The sequence below is a fragment of the Bombina bombina genome, chromosome 1, assembly GCF_027579735.1.
Source record: "Bombina bombina isolate aBomBom1 chromosome 1, aBomBom1.pri, whole genome shotgun sequence".
In the NCBI taxonomy this organism is placed as follows: domain Eukaryota; kingdom Metazoa; phylum Chordata; class Amphibia; order Anura; family Bombinatoridae; genus Bombina; species Bombina bombina.
The window spans coordinates 838,633,705-838,652,664 of NC_069499.1; the positions used below are offsets into that span (position 1 = coordinate 838,633,705).

Genomic DNA, 18,960 nt, shown 5'->3' on the forward strand with positions numbered 1-18,960 from the left:
GTTTGATTCTTCTGCTTATAATTTCAGTTTTTTTCATTATAAGATTAAAACTTTATTTTGGTGTGTGGATTATTTTTCAGCGGAATTGGCTGTCTTTATTTTATCCCTCCCTCTCTAGTGACTCTTGCGTGGAAGTTCCACATCTTGGTTATTTAGTATCCCATACGTCATCTAGCTCATGGACTCTTGCTAATTACATGAAAGAAAACATAATTTATGTAAGAATTTTACCTGATAAATCATTTCTTTTTATATTTAGCAAAGTCCATGAGGCCCACCCTTTTTTTGTGGTGGTTATGATTTTTTGTATAAAGCACAATATTCCAATTCCTTATTTTTATGCTTTCGCACTTTTTTCTTATCACCCCACTTCTTGGGCTATTCGTTAAACTGATTTGTGGGTGTGGTGAGGGGTGTATTTATAGGCATTTTGAGGTTTGGGGAAAACTTTGCCCCTCCTGGTAGGAATGTATATCCCATACGTCACTAGCTCATGGACTCTTGCTAATATGAAAGAAATGAATTTATCAGGTAAGTTCTTACATAAATTGTCATTTCGGACAAAATTTAAATGCACATAAATGAATTACGTATTTGAATAGGAAACATATTTGCAATATAGAATATGCTTCTAGTAAAGATTATCACTGTTTTAGTGTTAACATTTCTCTTGTAAGATGTATCGAGTCCACGGACTCATCCATACTTGTGGGATATTCTCCTTCCTTACAGGAAGTGGCAAAGAGAGCACCCACAGCAGAGCTTTCTATATAGCTCCTCCCTTAGCTCCACCCCCAGTCATTCTCTTTGCCTACTCTAAGTACTAGGAAGGGTAAAGTGAGTGTGGGGTGACAAAATGTAGTTTTTATTTTCTCAAGCAAAAGTTTATTTTAAATGGTACCGGTGTGTACTATTCACTCTCTGGCAGAAAAGGGATGAAGATTTCTGCAAAGAGGATGATGATCTTAGCACTTTGTATCTAAGATCCACTGCTGTTCTCACAAAGGCTGAGGAGTACAGGAAAACTTCAGTTTGGGGGTAACGGTTTGCATGCTAAGCTGCATTCGCATTTGAGGTATGTTCAGTCAATTTTTTTCTAGACAGACTGTGATAATTCTAGAAATGGCTGGCAATATCCCCATGAGGGAAGGGTAAGCTGTATTCAGACACTTGATAGGAATCCCAGCTTGCCTAAAGGGCTCATTTGTTACTGGTGACACTTGTAGGAAAAAAAGTTTTCTTTTTTTTATTGAAAACATAACGAGGGACTTTAAGGGGTCATTTGTGCTTATTTAAGAGTTATTAAACCCACATGGCTAGTTTTAGAAACACTTTAGGTGTGTTTCTTTTAGGCCCCACTAACATCGAGTGAGGTGGGAGAGGCCTATTTTCGCACCTCAGTTTGCGCAGTTTCTTTTACTCAGAAGACATCCAGCTGCTTCTCCAGAGGGTCCTGCTGTGTTTGAGGGCCTAAAAGAAGTTTTTCCCCCACAAATCTTTCCTAAAGGGCAGGTAGGGCGCCACAGCAGAGCTGTGGCAAAGTGCTGAACGTTTTTTTTTTTCCGGTTTTTGACGTTTTGTCTATCCGGTTTTTACATTAAGGGGTTAATCGTTTATTTGTCTGGCTGTGCAAACGTATAAGGCCTTTATGATACTACTGTAAAAATTTTGTAAAGTTTACTGCTTTTTTACACTGTTTTGCAGAGTTTGTGCATCTTTTTTTCTCTTAAAGGCACAGTACCGTTTTTTTTTAGTATTATTTACTTTGAATAAAGTGTTTTCAAAGCTTGCTTGTTTCATTACTAGCCTGTTTAAAATGGTCTGACATCAAGGAAAATCCTTGTTCAATGTGTTTTATAAGCCATTGTGGAACCCCTCTTAGAATGTGTCCCACTTGCACTGATATGTCTATAAATTATAAAGAGCATATTTTAGCACTTAAAAATATAGCAATAGATGATTCTCAGACAGAAGGAAATGAGGGTTTGCCATCTAGCTCTCCCCAAGTGTCACAACCAGTAACGCCCGCACAAGTGACTCCAAGTACCTCTAGTGCGTCAACTTCATTTACTTTACAAGACATGGCCACAGTTATGAATACAACCCTCACAGAGGTTTTATCTAAACTGCCTGGTTACAAGGAAAGTGTGACAGCCTGGGTTAAGAACAAATGCTGAGCCTTCTGACGCTTAAGTAGCCGTATCCGATATACCCTCACAATGTTCTGAAGTAGGGGGTAAGGGATTTGTTATCTGAGGGAGAGATTTCTGATTCAGGAAAGACGCTCCCTCAGACAGATTCTGATATGACGGCCTTTAAATTTAAGCTTGAACACCTCCGCTTGTTGCTCAGCGAGGTATTAGCGACTCTAGATGATTGTGACCCTATAGTGGTCCCAGAGAAATTGTGTAAAATGGACAAATACTTAGAGGTTCCTGTTTACACTGATGTTTTTCCAGTCCCTAAGAGGGATTGCGAATATTGTTACTAAGGAGTGGGATAGACCAGGTATACCGTTCGCTTCCCCTCCTGTCTTTTTAAGAAATGTTTCCCATATCTGACACCATGCGGGACTCATGGGAGACGGTTCCTAAGGTGGAGGGAGCTATTTCTACTCTCGCTAAGCGTACAACTATACCTATCGAAGACAGTTGTGCTTTCAAAAATGCTATGGATAAAAAAATTAGAGGGTCTCCTGAAGAAAATTTTTGTTCATCAAGGTTTTCTTCTCCAACCTATTGCGTGCATTGTTTCTGTAACCACTGCAGCTGCTTTCTGGTTCGAGCCTCTAGAAGAGGCTCGAACCAGAACCAGACAGAGAGGCGTTCTTACGCTGTGTAGAAGACCTACATACCATGGGAGTGATCCGCCCAGTTCCAAAAGTGGAACAAGGGCTAGGGTTTTACTCAAACCTGTTTGTGGTTCCCAAAAAAAGAGGGAACTTTCAGACCAATCTTGGATCTCAAAATTCTAAACAAATTCCTCAGAGTACCATCATTCAAGATGGAGACTATTCGGACTATTCTACCTTTGATCCAGGAGGGTCAATATATGACTACCGTGGACTTAAAGGATGCGTATCTACACATCCCTATTCACAGAGATCATCATCAATTCCTCAGATTCGCCTTTCTGGACAGGCATTACCAGTTCGTGGCCCTTCCCTTCGGGTTGGCCACGGCTCCCAGAATTTTCACAAAGGTGCTAGGGTCCCTTTTGGCGGTTCTAAGACTGCGGGGCATAGCAGTGGCGCCTTATCTAGACGACATCTTAATTCAGGCGTTGACTTTTCAGCTAGCCATGTCTCACATGGACATAGTGTTGGCTTTTCTGAGATCTCACGGGTGGAAGGTGAACATAAAAAAAGAGTTCTCTTTTCCCTCTCACAAGAGTTTCCTTCCTAGGGACTCTGATAGACTCGGTGGAAATGAAAATATTTCTGACGGAGGTCAGAAAATCAAAACTCTTAACCACTTGCCAAGCTCTTCATTCCATTCCTCGGCCATCAGTGGCTCAGTGTATTGAGGTAATCTGACTCATGGTAGCGGCAATGGACATAGTTCCTTTTGCCCGCCTACACCTCAGACCACTGCAACTATGCATGCTCAAACAGTGGAATGGGGATTATGCAGATTTATCTCCTCAACTGCATCTGGACCAGGAGACCAGAGATTCTCTTCTCTGGTGGTTGTCTCAGGACCACCTGTCTCAGGGAATGTGTTTCCGCAGGCCAGAGTGGCTCATAGTAACGACAGATGCCAGCCTGCTAGGCTGGGGTGCAGTCTGGAACTCCCTGAAAGCACAGGGCTTATGGTCTCGGGAGGAAACTCTCCTCCCGATAAACATTCTGGAACTGAGAGCGATATTCAATGCGCTTCAGGTGTGGCCTCAGCTAGCTGCGGCCATTTTCATCAGATTTCAGTCGGACAACATCACGACTGTAGCTTATATCAATCATCAAGGAGGAACACGGAGTTCTCTAGTGATGATGGAGGTAACCAAAATAATCCGATGGGAAGAGGATCACTCTTGCCATCTCTCAGCAATCCATATCCCAGGGGTAGAGAACTGGGAGGCGGATTCCTAAGTCGTCAGACTTTTCATCCGGGGGAGTGGGAGCTCCATCCGGAGGTATTTGCTCAGCTATGGGGCACACCAGAATTGGATCTGATGGCGTCCCGTCAGAATGCCAAGCTTCCGTGTTACGGGTCCAGGTCCCGGGATCCCCAGGCGGTACTGATAGATGCTCTAGCAGTGCCCTGGTCGTTCAATCTGGCCTATGTATTTCCACCGTTTCCTCTCCTCCCATGTCTGGTTGCCAGAATAAAGCAGGAGAGAGCTTCGGTGATTCTGATAGCACCTGCGTGGCCACGCAGGACTTGGTATGCAGACCTAGTGGACATGTCATCTGTTCCACCGTGGACTCGGCCAATGAGGCAGGACCTTCTAATCCAAGGTCCATTCAAGCATCCAAATCTAATTTCTCTGCGTCTGACTGCTTGGAGATTGAACGCTTGATTCTATCAAAGCGTGGTCGGTCATTGATACCCTGATTCAAGCTAGAAAGCCTGTCACCAGGAAAATCTATCATACGATTTGGCGCAAATATCTTTATTGGTGTGAATCCAAGGGTTACTCATGGAGTAAGATTAGGATTCCTAGAATATTGTCTTTTCTCCAAGAAGGATTGGAGAAGGGATTATCAGATAGCTCCTTAAAAGGACAGATTTCTGCTTTGTCTATTCTTTTATACAAGCGTCTGGCAGATGTTCCAGACGTTCAAGCGTTTAGTCAGGCTTTAGTCAGGATCAAGCCTGTATTTAAACCCGTTGCTCCGCCATGGAGCCTAAACTTAGTTCTTAAAGTTCTTCAAGGGGTTCCGTTTGAACCTATGCATTCCATAGATATTAAGCTTCTATCTTGGAAAGTTTGGTTTTAGTAGCTATCTCTTCGGCTCAAAGAGTTTCTGATTTATCTGCTTTACAGTGTGACTCGCCTTACCTTGTTTTCCATGCAGATAAGGTACCAAAAGGTACCATTTGCGTACCAAACCTGGATTCCTTCCTAAGGTTGTTTCTAATAGGAATATCAATCAGGAAATTGTTGTTCCTTCACTGTGTCCTAATCCTTCATCAAAGAAGGAACGTCTGTTGCACAATCTTGATGTGGTTTGTGCTTTAAAGTTTTACTTACAAGCAACTAAAGATTTCCGTCAAACATCTTCATTGTTAGTTGTTTATTCTGGTAAGCGGAGAGGTCAAAAGGCTACGGCTACCTCTTTCTGGCTGAAAAGCATCATCCGTTTGGCTTATGAGACTGCTGGCCAGCAGCCTCCTGAAAGAATTACTGCTCATTCTACTAGAGCAGTGGCTTCCACATGGGCTTTTAAAAATGAGGCTTCTGTTGAACAGATTTGTAAGGCGGCGACTTGGTCTTCGCTTCATACTTTTGCCAAATTTTACAAATTCGATACTTTTGCTTCTTCGGAGGCTATTTTTGGGAGAGGTTCTACAAGCAGTGGTGCCTTCCGTTTAAGGTACCTGTCCTGTCCCTCCCTTCATCTGTGTCCTAAAGCTTTGGTATTGGTATCCCACAAGTATGGATGAATCCGTGGACTCGATACATCTTACAAGAGAAAACAGAATTTATGCTTACCTGATAAATTTCTTTCTATTGTGATGTATCGAGTCCACGGCCCGCCCTGTTTATTTAAGACAGATTAGTATAATTTTATTTAAAAAACTTCAGTCACCTCTGTACCCTATAGTTTCTCCTTTTTCTTCCTAGCCTTCGGTCGAATGACTGGGGGGTGGAGCTAAGGGAGGAGCTATATAGACAGCTCTGCTGTGGGTGCTCTCTTTGCCACTTCCTGTAAGGAAGGAGAATATCCCACAAGTATGGATGAATCCGTGGACTCGATACATCACAAGAGAAAGAAATTTATCAGGTAAGCATAAATTCTGTTTTCTTTCATGTAATTAGGAAGAGTCCATGAGCTAGTGACGTATGGGATATACATTCCTACCAGGAGGGGCAAAGTTTCCCAAACCTTAAAATGCCTATAAATACACCCCTCACCACACCCACAATTCAGTTTTACAAACTTTGCCTCCCATGGAGGTGGTGAAGTAAGTTTGTGCTAGATTCTACGTTGATATGCGCTTTGCAGCAGGCTGGAGCCCGGTTTTCCTCTCAGAGTGCAGTGAATGTCAGAGGGATGTGAAGAGAGTATTGCCTATTTGAATTCAATGGTCTCCTTCTACGGGATCTATTTCATAGGTTCTCTGTTATCGGTCGTAGAGATTCATCTCTTACCTCCCTTTTCAGATCGACGACATACTCTTATATACCATTACCTCTACTGATTCTCGTTTCAGTACTGGTTTGGCTGTCTACTATATGTAGATGAGTGTCTTAGGGTAAGTAAGTCTTATTTTATTATGACACTCTAAGCTATGGTTGGGCACTTTCTATGTAAAGTTCTAAATATATGTGTTTAAACATACAACGTTTATTTTAAACTTATATTTGCCATGATTCAGGATAATCAGTATTCCTTTAAAATCCAGACTGTCAGTTTCATTATTTGGGATAATGCATTTTAATTCAATTTATTTTTCTTTACCTTGAAAATTTTCAATTGATAATTTTTCCCTGTGTGCTGTTAGGCTCGCGGGGGCAGAAAATGTTTCTTTTTATTGCGTCATTCTTGGCGCGGACTTTTTTGGCGCAAAAATTTTCGTCATTTCCGGCGCCGTAGTTAACGCCGGAAGTTGTATTCTGTTAAAACGTCATTTTTGACGCATGTGTATTCAGACATTTTTTTGCGCCAAAAAATGTGGGCGTCGGTTCTGGCGTCAGAGGATGTGGCGTCATACTTGGCGCCAAATATATGGGCGTTGTATTTAGCGCCAATAATGTGGGCGTCATATTTGGCGCCAAAAAATGTGGGCGTATTTTTTGTTTCACTTTTTTTCCTCACATTATTTAAACCTCACTTTTTTATTGCTTCTGGTTTCTAGAAGCTTATTATTTTGCATTCTTTTCCCATTCCTGAAACTGTCATTTAAGGAATTTGATAATTTTGCTTTAAATATTGTTTTTTTCTATTACATATTGCAAGATTTCACTGTTCCTGTTTCAAAACAATCTAAGAGGATTCCTGTTGACTGAGTTCAGTCCTACCAAAGCTAAGTTCATTTATTTTAAATGTTATGAATGTTTATCTTTAGCTATGGTTTGTAATAAGTTATCATGATAAACTTTTACATGCAGAATCCATTAGTATTTATGCTTTATATATTGCCATTCTTTTTACATCTTATGTACAAGAAATATTTAGAAGATTTATAAGAAATATTTTTCTGATTCTATTTTAAAGGCTTTGTCTGACATCGTGCCTTCTAATAACATTTTTAGGTCCTTTTCAAACTTCTTTTTTAATTATTGAAGTTTCAAATGACCAACAACATACTGATTTATCCTTCTTTGATGATGTTTTTTCTCATTCAGAATTTTCTTCATCAGATATTGACTCTAACAAATCTACTTTTTTATTTTATTTTTTTATTAAAGTACATTTGTTCTTTGTTGAAAAGGTGTTGATTATTTTGGATATTAAGGTAACTAGTTCTTTTTCAAGACTAGCTAACACTATTTCTGCTTATTTATTCTTCTGTGTTTTCAGAGGTTTTTTTCCAATTCCTCATACTAGGGAATGGAATAGGCTGAGAATTTTCTTTTATTCCTTCTTCAAAGGTTTTTAAACTATATTCTTTGCCGGCAGTTAAATTCAATTTGGAGGGTTCTCCAATTTATTGGGGCTATCTCTACTCCTACTAATTATGCTATTGTTTCTATAGCAAAATAGTATTTATTTTCCTTTAGATGGTTGTATCTTATTTATGGAAAATTATTTAGTTTTAGGTACTTTTCTTGGACCTGTGATTTATTTGGATGATGTTGCAATTGCTTCATTTTTTCTGTTTACTTTAAGATCAAGTATCAGATTATGATTTATTTTAGCATTGTTAAAGGGACATAATTTACTAGACTAGGTGCTGTTGCATTTGTCTTGTTGTTTTGCATTTATTGATTTTGCAAGTCCAGTGTATTGACTGGTCCTTTAACTGGACTATCATGCTAATAATTTCATTTGTGTCTTCATTTTATTGAATATTTTCGCAAATGAGGTTTAATCTATGTCTTTAGCTGTTTTAGCTAGAAGAATTTTGTGATTTCTAAAAATCCATATTTCTTTTGTTCTAAGATAATCAATTATTTGTTTTATAATTGGATTCAATTCTTAACTGTTACTCTGGGCTTCAAGATTGAGTTCTAAGAGTAAAACTTTAAGCTTATACTAGTTTGGTTGTTCTTATTAAGGAACGAATTCCTGAATTCTTTCCCAAGTAACATGTTTTTAATTGGAAATATTTTCAGTTCGAAATCAGCTCCCTAAAATTGCAATGTACGTGCCGTATTCCGGCTTGGCTGGCAAGGGGCAGGTTAAGACTTTTTTGAAATTTATTTGATTCTATTCAGTCCAAATTTCTTTGATTTTATTCCAGTAAGGCTAACACTTTCTTTAAGTGTGTTTCGGTACTATATATTTTGGGTACTGTTGAAGCATGGCTGATCACCCGTGGGGTTCAAGCGCTGCTCAGACCTGGAATCTTCTGGTGTATTTCTTCCAGTTCCATTTTTAGGAACTGGGTTTTGGAGTTTTATTCAAACTATTCTGCCTTTTTTGGGTCAGTGATAGCATTATTTGTTTTCATTAGATACAATAAATGCATATTTTCATTTTTCTGTTTTCATTCAGATTATTTTCTGAGGATGCGGAATCTCATATGATTCACTTTGTTCTTCCAGGACATAGTTAGAGGATCTTTTTTTTCAAAAGCTCTTGATTCCTCACACAAGGGTCACCTTTTTTAGGTTTCCAGATAGTTTGTGTCACTGTCTTTGTCTCTATCAGACAAGGGACAATTTTATTGGGTTCCGTCTGTCGGTACCTTTAGTCTCTATTATTTCCTTCAGTTGCTATATATGCATAGAAGTTTTAGGTCTTATGGCCACAGCATTGGATTCAATTCCCTTTGCTCATTTTCAATAGAAAGAACCTTTCCAGTCTTTTATGCTGAATTATGGTGCAGGGATTCTAGGATTTCGCATTTTAAATCTTCGAATCCTAATATTTATCTCTCTTGATTTGGTGGTTAAGATCACCATCATTTAGTTCTACAGGTCTCTTCGTTTCTTTTCAACCTGGACCATGATCTCTACAGATGTGAGTCTTTTTGGTTGGGAGGCTGTCTGAGGATCTCTGTCAGCACAAGGGGTTTGGAAATCTCAGGAGGCGAGATTACCATTTGATATTTTAGAACTCCGTGCTTTCTCAGAGTTTTTCAGTTAGTTTCTTTTTGAAGAAGACGTTTATTGTTTTTCAGACAATATCACAACTATGGTGTATGTCAATCATCAGGGTAGGACTATCAGTCCTTAGGCTGTGACAGAAATGTCTCGGATATTAGCTTGGGCTAAATCCAGCTCCTATCTAAATTCTGTGGTTCTTTTCCCAGGTATAGATATTTGGGAAGCGGATTATCTCTGTTAATCAAGCTTTACTTCCGGGAGAATGGTCTCTTACCCAGATATGTTTTTCAATTTTTCAGATGTGAGCATTTCTAGAAATAGATCTGTTGGCATCTCATCTGAATAAAGAACTTCCCAGGGGCCTATTCAGGTCCGGGGATCTTCAGGCGGAAGTAGTGTATGCATTGACATTTCTTTGGAATTATCTTTTTGCCTATTTCTTTCCGCCTCTAGTTCTTCTTCCAAGTGATTTCCAAAATTCTTATGGAGTATTTGTTTGTTATGCTGGTGGCTCCAGCATGGCCTCTCAGGTTTTGGTATGCGGATCTCATTCGGATGGCCAGTTGCCAACCTTGGACACTTCCGTTTAAACCAGACCTTCTTTCTCAAGGCCCATTTTTTCCATCAGGATCTCAAATCATTAACCCCTTAATGACCGAGGACGTGCAGGGTACGTCCTCAAAAAAAAGGCAGTTAACGCCTGAGGACGTACCCTGCACGTCCTCGGTTTGGAAAGCAGCTGGAAGCGATCCTGCTCGCTTCCAGCTGCTTTCCGGTTATTGCAGTGATGCCTCGATATGGAGGCATCCTGCAATAACCTGACATGGCCATCCGATGCAGAGAGAGCCACTCTGTGGCCCTCTCTGCACCGGACATCGATGGCCGGTATCGTTGGTGGGTGGGAGCCGACTTGGGAGGCGGGTGGGCGGCCATCGGTGTGCCGTGTGACGTCGAGGGGGGCGGGATCGGGCGCGGGACCGTCGGGGGCGCGCACGGAGCGGGAGCGGGTGGGAACCGCTACACTATGGAAAGTGAATAAAAGTAAAATGTTAAGTGGCCTAGGCACACCAAAAAAAATCAACACTAAAAGAGATTGTGGAGGGGTGGGGGGTTGGTTTTTGTGTGGGGGGGAAGCTACACTACAGAAAAGTCTAAAAAATGTAAAACAAATACATTTTTTCTTCTAAACTGGGTACTGGCAGACAGCTGCCAGTACCCAAGATGGCGCCCATTAAGTTAGAGTGGGAGGGTTATAGAGCTGTTTGGGGGGGATCAGTGAGGTTGGGGGCTAAGGGGGGATAGTACACAACAGCATATGTAAATATGCTTTAAAAAAAAAACACCAAAAAATACAAATATAGCTTTTATTTTAGTACTGGCAGACTTTCTGCCAGTAGTTAAGATGGCGGGGACAATTGTGGGGTGGGGGAGGGAAGAGAGCTGTTTGGGAGGGATCAGGGGGTCTGATGTTTCAGGTGGGAGGCTGAGCTCTACACTAAATCTAATATTAACCCTGCAAGCTCCCTACAAGCTACCTAATTAACCCCTTCACTGCTAGCCATAATACACGTGTGATGCGCAGCGGCATTTAGCAGCCTTCAAAATACCAAAAAGCAACGCCAAAGCCATATATGTCTGCTATTTCTGAACAAAGGGGATCCCAGAGAAGCATTTAGAACCATTTGTGCCATAACTGCACAAGCTGTTTGTAAATGATTTCAGTGAGAAACCTAAAATTTTGAAAAATTTTACGTTTTTTTTTTAATTTGATCGCATTTGGCGGTGAAATGGTGGCATGAAATATACCAAAATGGGCCTAGATCAATACTTGGGGTTGTCTACTACACTACACTAAAGCTAAAATTACCCCAAAAAGCTCCCTACATGCTCCCTAATTAACCCCTTCACTGCTGGGCATAATACACGTGTGGTGCGCAGTGGCATTTAGTGGCATTCTAATTACCAAAAAGCAAAGCCAAAGCCATATATGTCTGCTATTTCTGAACAAAGGGGATCCCAGAGAAGAATTTACAACCATTTGTGCCATAATTGCACAAGCTGTTTGTAAATAATTTCAGTGAGAAACCTAAAGTTTGTGAAAAAATTTGTGAAAAAGTGAACGATTTTTTTTATTTGATCGCATTTGGCGGTGAAATGGTGGCATGAAATATACCAAAATGGGCCTAGATCAATACTTTGGGATGTCTACTAAAAATATATATATACATGTCAATGGATATTCAGAGATTCCTGAAAGATATCAGGGTTCCAATGTAACTAGCGCTAATTTTGAAAAAAAAATGGTTTGGAAATAGCAAAGTGCTACTTGTATTTATTTCCCTATAACTTGCAAAAAAAGCAAAGAACATGTAAACATTGGGTATTTCTAAACTCAGCATAATATTTAGAAACTATTTAGCATGGGTGTTTTTTGGTGGTTGTAGATATGTAACAGATTTTGGGGGTCAAAGTTAGAAAAAGTGGGGGTTTTTTCACTTTTTCCTCATATTTTATAATTTTTTTTATAGTAAATTATAAAATATGATGAAAATATTGGTATCTTTAGAAAGTCCATTTAATGGCGAGAAAAACGGTATATAATATGTGTGGGTACAGTAAATGAGTAAGAGGAAAATTACAGCTAAACACAAACACCGCAAAAATGTAAAAATAGCCTTGGTCCCAAACGGACAGAAAATGGAAAAGTGCTGTGGTCATTAAGGGGTTAAATTTGAAGGGATGGAGATTGAACGCTTGATTTTTAGTCATAGAGGTTTCTCTGACTCATTGATTAATACTATGTTTCAGGCTCGTTAATCTGTCTCTAGAAAGATTTATTATTGAGTCTGGAAGACCTACTTTTCTTGGCATTCTTTTAAAATTCATAGAATTTTATTATTTTTTCAGGTTGGTTTGGATAAGGTTTTGTCTTCAGTTCTTTGTTAGGACAAATCTCTACTCTTTCTGTTCTTTTTTCACAGAAAGATTGCTAATCATCCTGATATTTATTGTTTTGTACAGGCTTTGGTCCGTATCAAGTCTGTCATTAATTCAATCTCTCCTCTTTGGAGTCTCAATTTGGTGCTGAGGGCTTTACAGGCTCCTCCGTTTGAAACTATGCATTCTCTGAACATTAAATTACTTTCTTGGAAAAGTATTGTTCCTTTTGGTTATTTCTTCTGCTAGAAGAGTTTTTGAGTTATCTGCTCTTTTTTGTGAATATCCTTTTCTGATTTTTCATCAGGATAAGGCAGTGTTACTTCCTGATATTCATCATTTTGTTCATGTTTTGATTCAAACCTGTCATTAAGCTAATTTCTCCTCCTTGGAGTCTTAATTTGGTTCTGAAGGTTTTTCAGGCTCTTCTATTTGAGCATATGCTTGCTCTGGACATTAATTACTTTCATGGAAAGTATTGTTCTTTTTGGACATCTCTTCAGCTAGAACAGTTTTTTTGAATTATCTGTTCTTTCTTGTGAATCTCTTTTTTTCTGATTTGTTTTCATCAGGATAAGGTGGTTTTTGCTGTCCTCATTTCAATTCTTACCTAAAGTTGTAAATTCTAACAAACATTAGGGAGGAATTATTGTTTTCCTAAGACTTCTTTGGTGAGATTCTTACTTTCTTTGGATATGGTAAGAGTTTTTGAAATTCTATGTTGAAGCTATTCAGATTTCAGATAGACTTCTAGTCTATTTTTTATCTTTTCTGGTTTTAGGAAGGTCAAAAAGCTTCTGCCATTTATTTGGCATCTTGCTTAAACTTTTGATTCATCATGCTTATTTGGAGTTGGGTGGATTCCCGCCTCGAAGGATTACGGCTCATTCTACTAGGTAAGTTTCTACTTCCTGGGCTTTTTAAGAATGAAGCTTCTGTTGATCAGATTTGCAAAGCAATGACTTGGTCTTCTTTGCATACTTTTACTATGTTCTACCATTTTGATTTTTTTTCTTCTTTAGAAGCAGTTTTGGTAGAATGGTACTTCAGGCAGCTGTCTCAGTTTGATTCTTCTGCTTATAATTTCAGTTTTTTTCATTATATAAATTGAAACTTTTTTGATTTGGGTAGTGGATTAATTTTTCAGCGGAATTGGCTGTCTTTATTTTATCCCTCCCTCTCTAGTGACTCTTGCGTGGAAGTTCCACATCTTGGGTATTTATTATCCCATACGTCACTAGCTCATGGACTCTTGCTAATTACATGAAAGAAAACATAATTTATGTAAGAACTTACCTGATAAATTCATTTCTTTCATATTAGCAAGAATCCATGAGGCCCACCCTTTTTTGTGGTGGTTATGATTTTTTTGTATAAAGCACAATTATTCCAATTCCTTTATTTTTTTGATGCTTTCGCTCCTTTCTTATCACCCCACTTCTCGGCTATTCGTTAAACTGAATTGTGGGTGTGGTGAGGGGTGTATTTATAGGCATTTTGAGGTTTGGGAAACTTTGCCCCTCCTGGTAGGAATGTATATCCCATACGTCACTAGCTCATGGACTCTTGCTAATATGAAAGAAATGAATTTATCAGGTAAGTTCTTACATAAATTATGTTTTTTCTCTGCATGTGCACATAGCTAGATATTCTCAGTGCACAAGTAGTTTAAACCCTTTAGCTGCTCAGAGGGCCAGTGGGGCTTGTAATCATGTCAGCAATTAACAAATTTAGTCATTACCAGATGGGGCAAGTGCTGTGTTTAAAATGCTGGTGCACTGTGCATACATAAAAACACTTTTGAAACAGCTATAGCTTTTATCTATTTATTATTATTATTAGCAATTTTGCTAATACAGGTAGAAAACCCTTTATCCAAACTACTTGGGACTAGAAATGGTTTGTATTTTGGATATTTGCATTTTTAAAATGGGACATTTTAGAGAGGGGATGGAATATGGGGTATAAACAGCAATATCTTATGTCATTTTACATGTTATAATACATTTTATACATATAAGCTAAAGGTAGTTTTATATTATTTTTAATACTTTTGTATACATAGTACGCTCAAAAAAATAGTACAGTGCTGTAATTAGAAAAGGTAATATTTGTTGTTTTAAATAAAATTAGACTATTATTTGCATTTTAGAAAACAAAGACACAGACAGAGAAGATTGTGACTTACAGGCAGGTAAAAATAGTAATTTTTGATAATTTTAGATTTAAAACATTTTTTTTTTTTTTAAATAATCTTTTTATTGAAAATAATCTGTTCGTAAGTTACAACATTTGCTTTAGACAATATCGTTCTTACAATATCAAGAAGTACAGGTCAATGGCACAGACTCAAACTTTGAATAAGTAAAACAAAACAAAGGGATTATCAAAGAAACACATAATCAAACATCGGTTGTCTTGTCTCAAAATTTATCCAGTTGCGTTATAGGCAAGTGTTGTGGTTGTCTAACAATTCCGTGTAGGTCTACTCTAGTGTGCATCGTTCTTAATATGTGGTTTTTGGCTAATTGTTTAATATCTAATCCTCAACAATAGTTAGGGTACTAATAGAGTTTTTTGGATAGTCATCCCACAGCGCTCGCAGTGTAATAAAACTTTCTATATTGCCATTTATAAATGCAATGTATTCCTCTAACTCCATTAGTTCAGATACTTTGTTTTTCCACATTGCCACGTTCAGAGTGTGCTTAGATTTCTAGGTCTTTGCTATGACGGTTTTCACGCTGTTTATAAAGATACGAAATAGGGGAATTAAGTATTTAGAAGGAAGTTGGACAGACCTGTTTAGCAACCATATCTGGGGATCCAGGGAGATAGACACCTGCATAATATGCTCCAACTTCACGCATGATATCATACCAGAAATGATTTAATTGAGAGCACCACCACCACATTTGCCCCATCCCACTCCCAATGTGTCCGCACCTCCAGCATCTGTTACTGACATTGGGGAATAGTCGGTGTAATTTTCTAGGGGTCAGGTACCAACAATTAAGTATTTTATAGTTGATTTCCAAAATGGAGGCTGAGGTAGAGGACTTTTTAGTATTTGAGAATATATTAAGTACCGTTGGCGGTAGTATGATTACTCCTAATTCTCTTTCTCACATTTCGATAGAATATGGTAGGTTACCTGGGAGGGGTTGAATTATTATTTTATATATGATGGAGAGGGAGTGTTTTACAGGAGAACTTGATACAGTTTCTCAAGATTAGTGGGGGAACGGGACATATTGCGGCAGTGTTTATGTGTGGAAATTAAGTTGTGTAGTCTTCTATAAGAAAACCAGTTCCTAGACCAATTATATCCTTTTTCTATCAGTGGGCTTGTGAGTATATGGAATCATTAATAGTAACATTATAGGCTAGAGTGTCTTGGGCGTGCGGGTCCGAGGTATGACGATTGTGAAATGTGGATATTGAAAAGTCAGTGTTGTGTACTAGTGAAGTCAATGGGCCCGGACTGGAGGACAAACAGGGGTTACGTCTGGTTGCTGACTCCCACTGGATAGCAGTGTCTCGCGTAATTGGGTTGGAGATCATTTTGGCCAACTTAGAGAAGCCGGGGGTTCCAGCAAAAGCTTGCAAGCAGCAGTTCCGAATTAATGCTATCCTCCAGTAGGACTCACCTCTTCGGCCCCCCGCCGACCCTCCAATCCAGTATCCTCTGCAAGAATATGGAGGTCCTGTAAGCCTCCAAGTCAGGTAGTCTTAGACCTTCCAGATGCTTAGGAAGAGACATGGTGACTTTATTTATTCTAGGCAGTTTCCTTTGCCAGACAAAGGAGCCAAAAAGACTCAGGATTTGGGGAATATGTCTAGGGGGTAGTGGGATTGGTAGCACTTGCATAATATAAAGTAGTCTTGGAAAGCTGTTAATTTTTGATGTGTTTATTCAACCTAAGCAGGAGAGTTTCTTTGAGCTCCAAGAGGAAAGATTGCGGGTAATTGCAAACTTAATCGGGAAGTAGTTCTTTTGGAAAATCTTTCAAAGGAGTCGGGTAAATATATTCCTAGATATTTCATTGCCCCGTTACACCATTTAAAAGGGCATTTATTTTTAATCGTTATTGCTTAGCATTCTGGTAGATTGAAGCCCATAATTTCTGATTTGTTCTGGTTTACCAAAAGGTTCGTAATATTGTTAAATGTGGTTAGTTCGGTCAGGAGGTGTGGGATCGATTTTTCGGGGGTTGGTTAGAGTAAAGAGGATGTCGTCGGCAAAGAGGGAAAGTTTATAAACGTTCTGTCCTAAAGAGATACCTGTAATTTCTGTATTATTTCTAATTTTAGATGCTAGGGTTTCCACTAAGCAAGCAAAGAGTAGGGGTGACAGGGGGCAGCCCTGATGTGTTCCGGTCTTAATAAATATCGGGGGTAATAGGGTGCCATTAATAAGGATTCGAGCACTGGGGGACGCATACAACTCAAAATTACAGTTTAGAGTTGGAGGGCCAAATCCAGGGTGAATCCAGGGCAGATCTCAGAACTGACCAATTAATACGGTCAAATGCCTTTTCGGCATCTGTCGAGATAAGTACTGAGCGGATTTTCTTGTTAGTAATGTGCCAAAATTAGTTGTATGTTGCGGACAGTGTTGTCCCTGGCCTCACAACCAGGAACAAACCCTACTTGGTCTCTATGAATGATGCTTGGGAGGAGTCGATTAATTTGGTTCGTCATAATCTTAGTGAAAATGTTTATATCCGTGTTGATGAGAGAAATCGAGCGGTAGAAATTTGGTCCAATGGTTTATTGGGCTTGGGGATAACCGATATATGAGCCTGAAGCGCAGAAGGAGGGAATGACCGGGTGTCATCGATACTTTGAAAGTACCTGAGGAGGTGAGGGGCTAAAATTTATTTGAATTGGGAATAATAGGAGTTTCCAAACCCATCAGGGCCTTTAGCCTCGTCGTTTTGTTATTTAGTTAGCTTAGGGAGTTTCAGTTGGGATAGGTAGTCTATTTCGTCATGGTTAGGGTCTGCAATCGCATTTCTTATATTATATAGTTTATCATAATAATCTTTAAAGGCTAGTGCAATGTCGTTGGAGGAGGACAACAATTTACCAGAAGCATCCGGATTCCCATAATGTAGTGCTTATGAGTTCTCCTCTTAAGCTGTCGTGCAAGCAGTTTCCCTGTTTATTAGCCCCTTCATAGTAGATCTTTTTAAGAAAGAGCGCTCTATTTTTGGCCTCGGCTCCCAAAAAGATTTGGAGTTTGTTTCGTTTGTGTGTTATGCTCTCTATTAGTGATGGGTTTTGGGGGTATAATTTGTGAATATTTTGTAGTTTGGATAGGTCATCGAGAAGGGACTTCATGTATGCATTATTTTGTTTTATTTTGGCTGCTTTTATAGCAATAAGTTTGCCTCTAATTACACACTTATGGGCATTCCAAATGTGGTGGATGTCAATGTCAGGTGTATTATTTGTTTGGAAGTATTCAGTTATTGCCTTTTGTACCTGAAGGAAAATCGGTGAATCCCTAAGTAGAGAGTCATTGAGCCTCCAATTGACATGGGGAAGGCAGGAAGTGGGCCATCTAAGCGTACAGCTTATTTTAGCGTGGTCCGACCAGGTTATATGATAGATGTCAGAGTGTGTGATATTTGATAGGCTAGAGACGTCTAATTAAATAGTCAATTCTCGAATATGAATAGTGGGGGTGGGAGTAAAATGTGTATAGTCATTTGTGGAGGGGTGTTGGAGCCTCCATGCGTCGTGAACTGCTAACTGCGAGAGGGCTAGTTTTACCTGTTTTAGTAACCTAGTGGACAAGGAAGAAGTGCCGGAGGAGCAGTCCTGACTGGGGTCAAAGGCAAAATTAAAATCACCTCCAAATACTAAACTGTCTCTGGAGACTTCCAGAATTTTTTTACATAACTGTTGGAAAAAGGAGAGGGAAACAGTATTTGGGGCATAAATGTTCACTAGAGTTATGGGCTTATGGTATAGTGTTCCAACAATGATTTATATACCTTCCTTCCTTGTCTCTATGGATGGAGGTGGTGCGGAAAGGGAGTGTTTTGCTAACTATTACCCCTACGCCATTGTGTTTAGTGTTATGGGAAGACAAAAAAACTGTTCAAAATTTCTGTAAAGCTAACTTGGGCTCAAAGCCTCTTTTGAAGTGAGTCTCCTGGAGAAACAGGATATCTCCGTTACATCTCTTGTAATCCCTCATAGCCAGATTTAAAACCATTTTTAATTAAAAAGTCTGGATTTTAGAATTAGTTTGAATTTTGGAATTCCGGATTTGTACATGTTAATTACAAAAAATGATTCTGCATCCATGTGGATTCCAATTTTGGTTGTAATGTCGCTTTAAATAATCTCTCCGGCTCATCTACTGGGGAGGTTAATCTATGTTGCCGTTTCCTTTCTATATAGCTTTTTTAAAGGGAATAAAACAGGATTCATATGTTCAGTAAAGGTTGTTTATCAGAAAAAATCAGCTATTTCAAATGACAAAATAAAGGTATTGTTGCTTTTTGCAAACAATGTAATTCAGGTAAAAGAGGCAACATTTTACAGTACAGTGTCCCTTTTTAAACTTGTGTTTTTTGCTATTGCATTTTATAGTTTTTTTTTTTTGTATGTATGCATATGTGGACTGGC

General features: G+C 39.0%; 1 protein-coding gene across 1 annotated transcript in view; it reads left to right on the plus strand.

Moving 5' to 3' along the window:
* Positions 1 to 18,960, plus strand: part of AP1G1 (adaptor related protein complex 1 subunit gamma 1) — a gene marked incomplete in the record, with an annotated part of 574,973 nt that overhangs the window by 237,700 nt on the left and 318,313 nt on the right. The window contains 1 exon segment of the mRNA XM_053699458.1: positions 14,468 to 14,509. Coding sequence (XP_053555433.1) covers positions 14,468 to 14,509 — 42 coding nt within the window.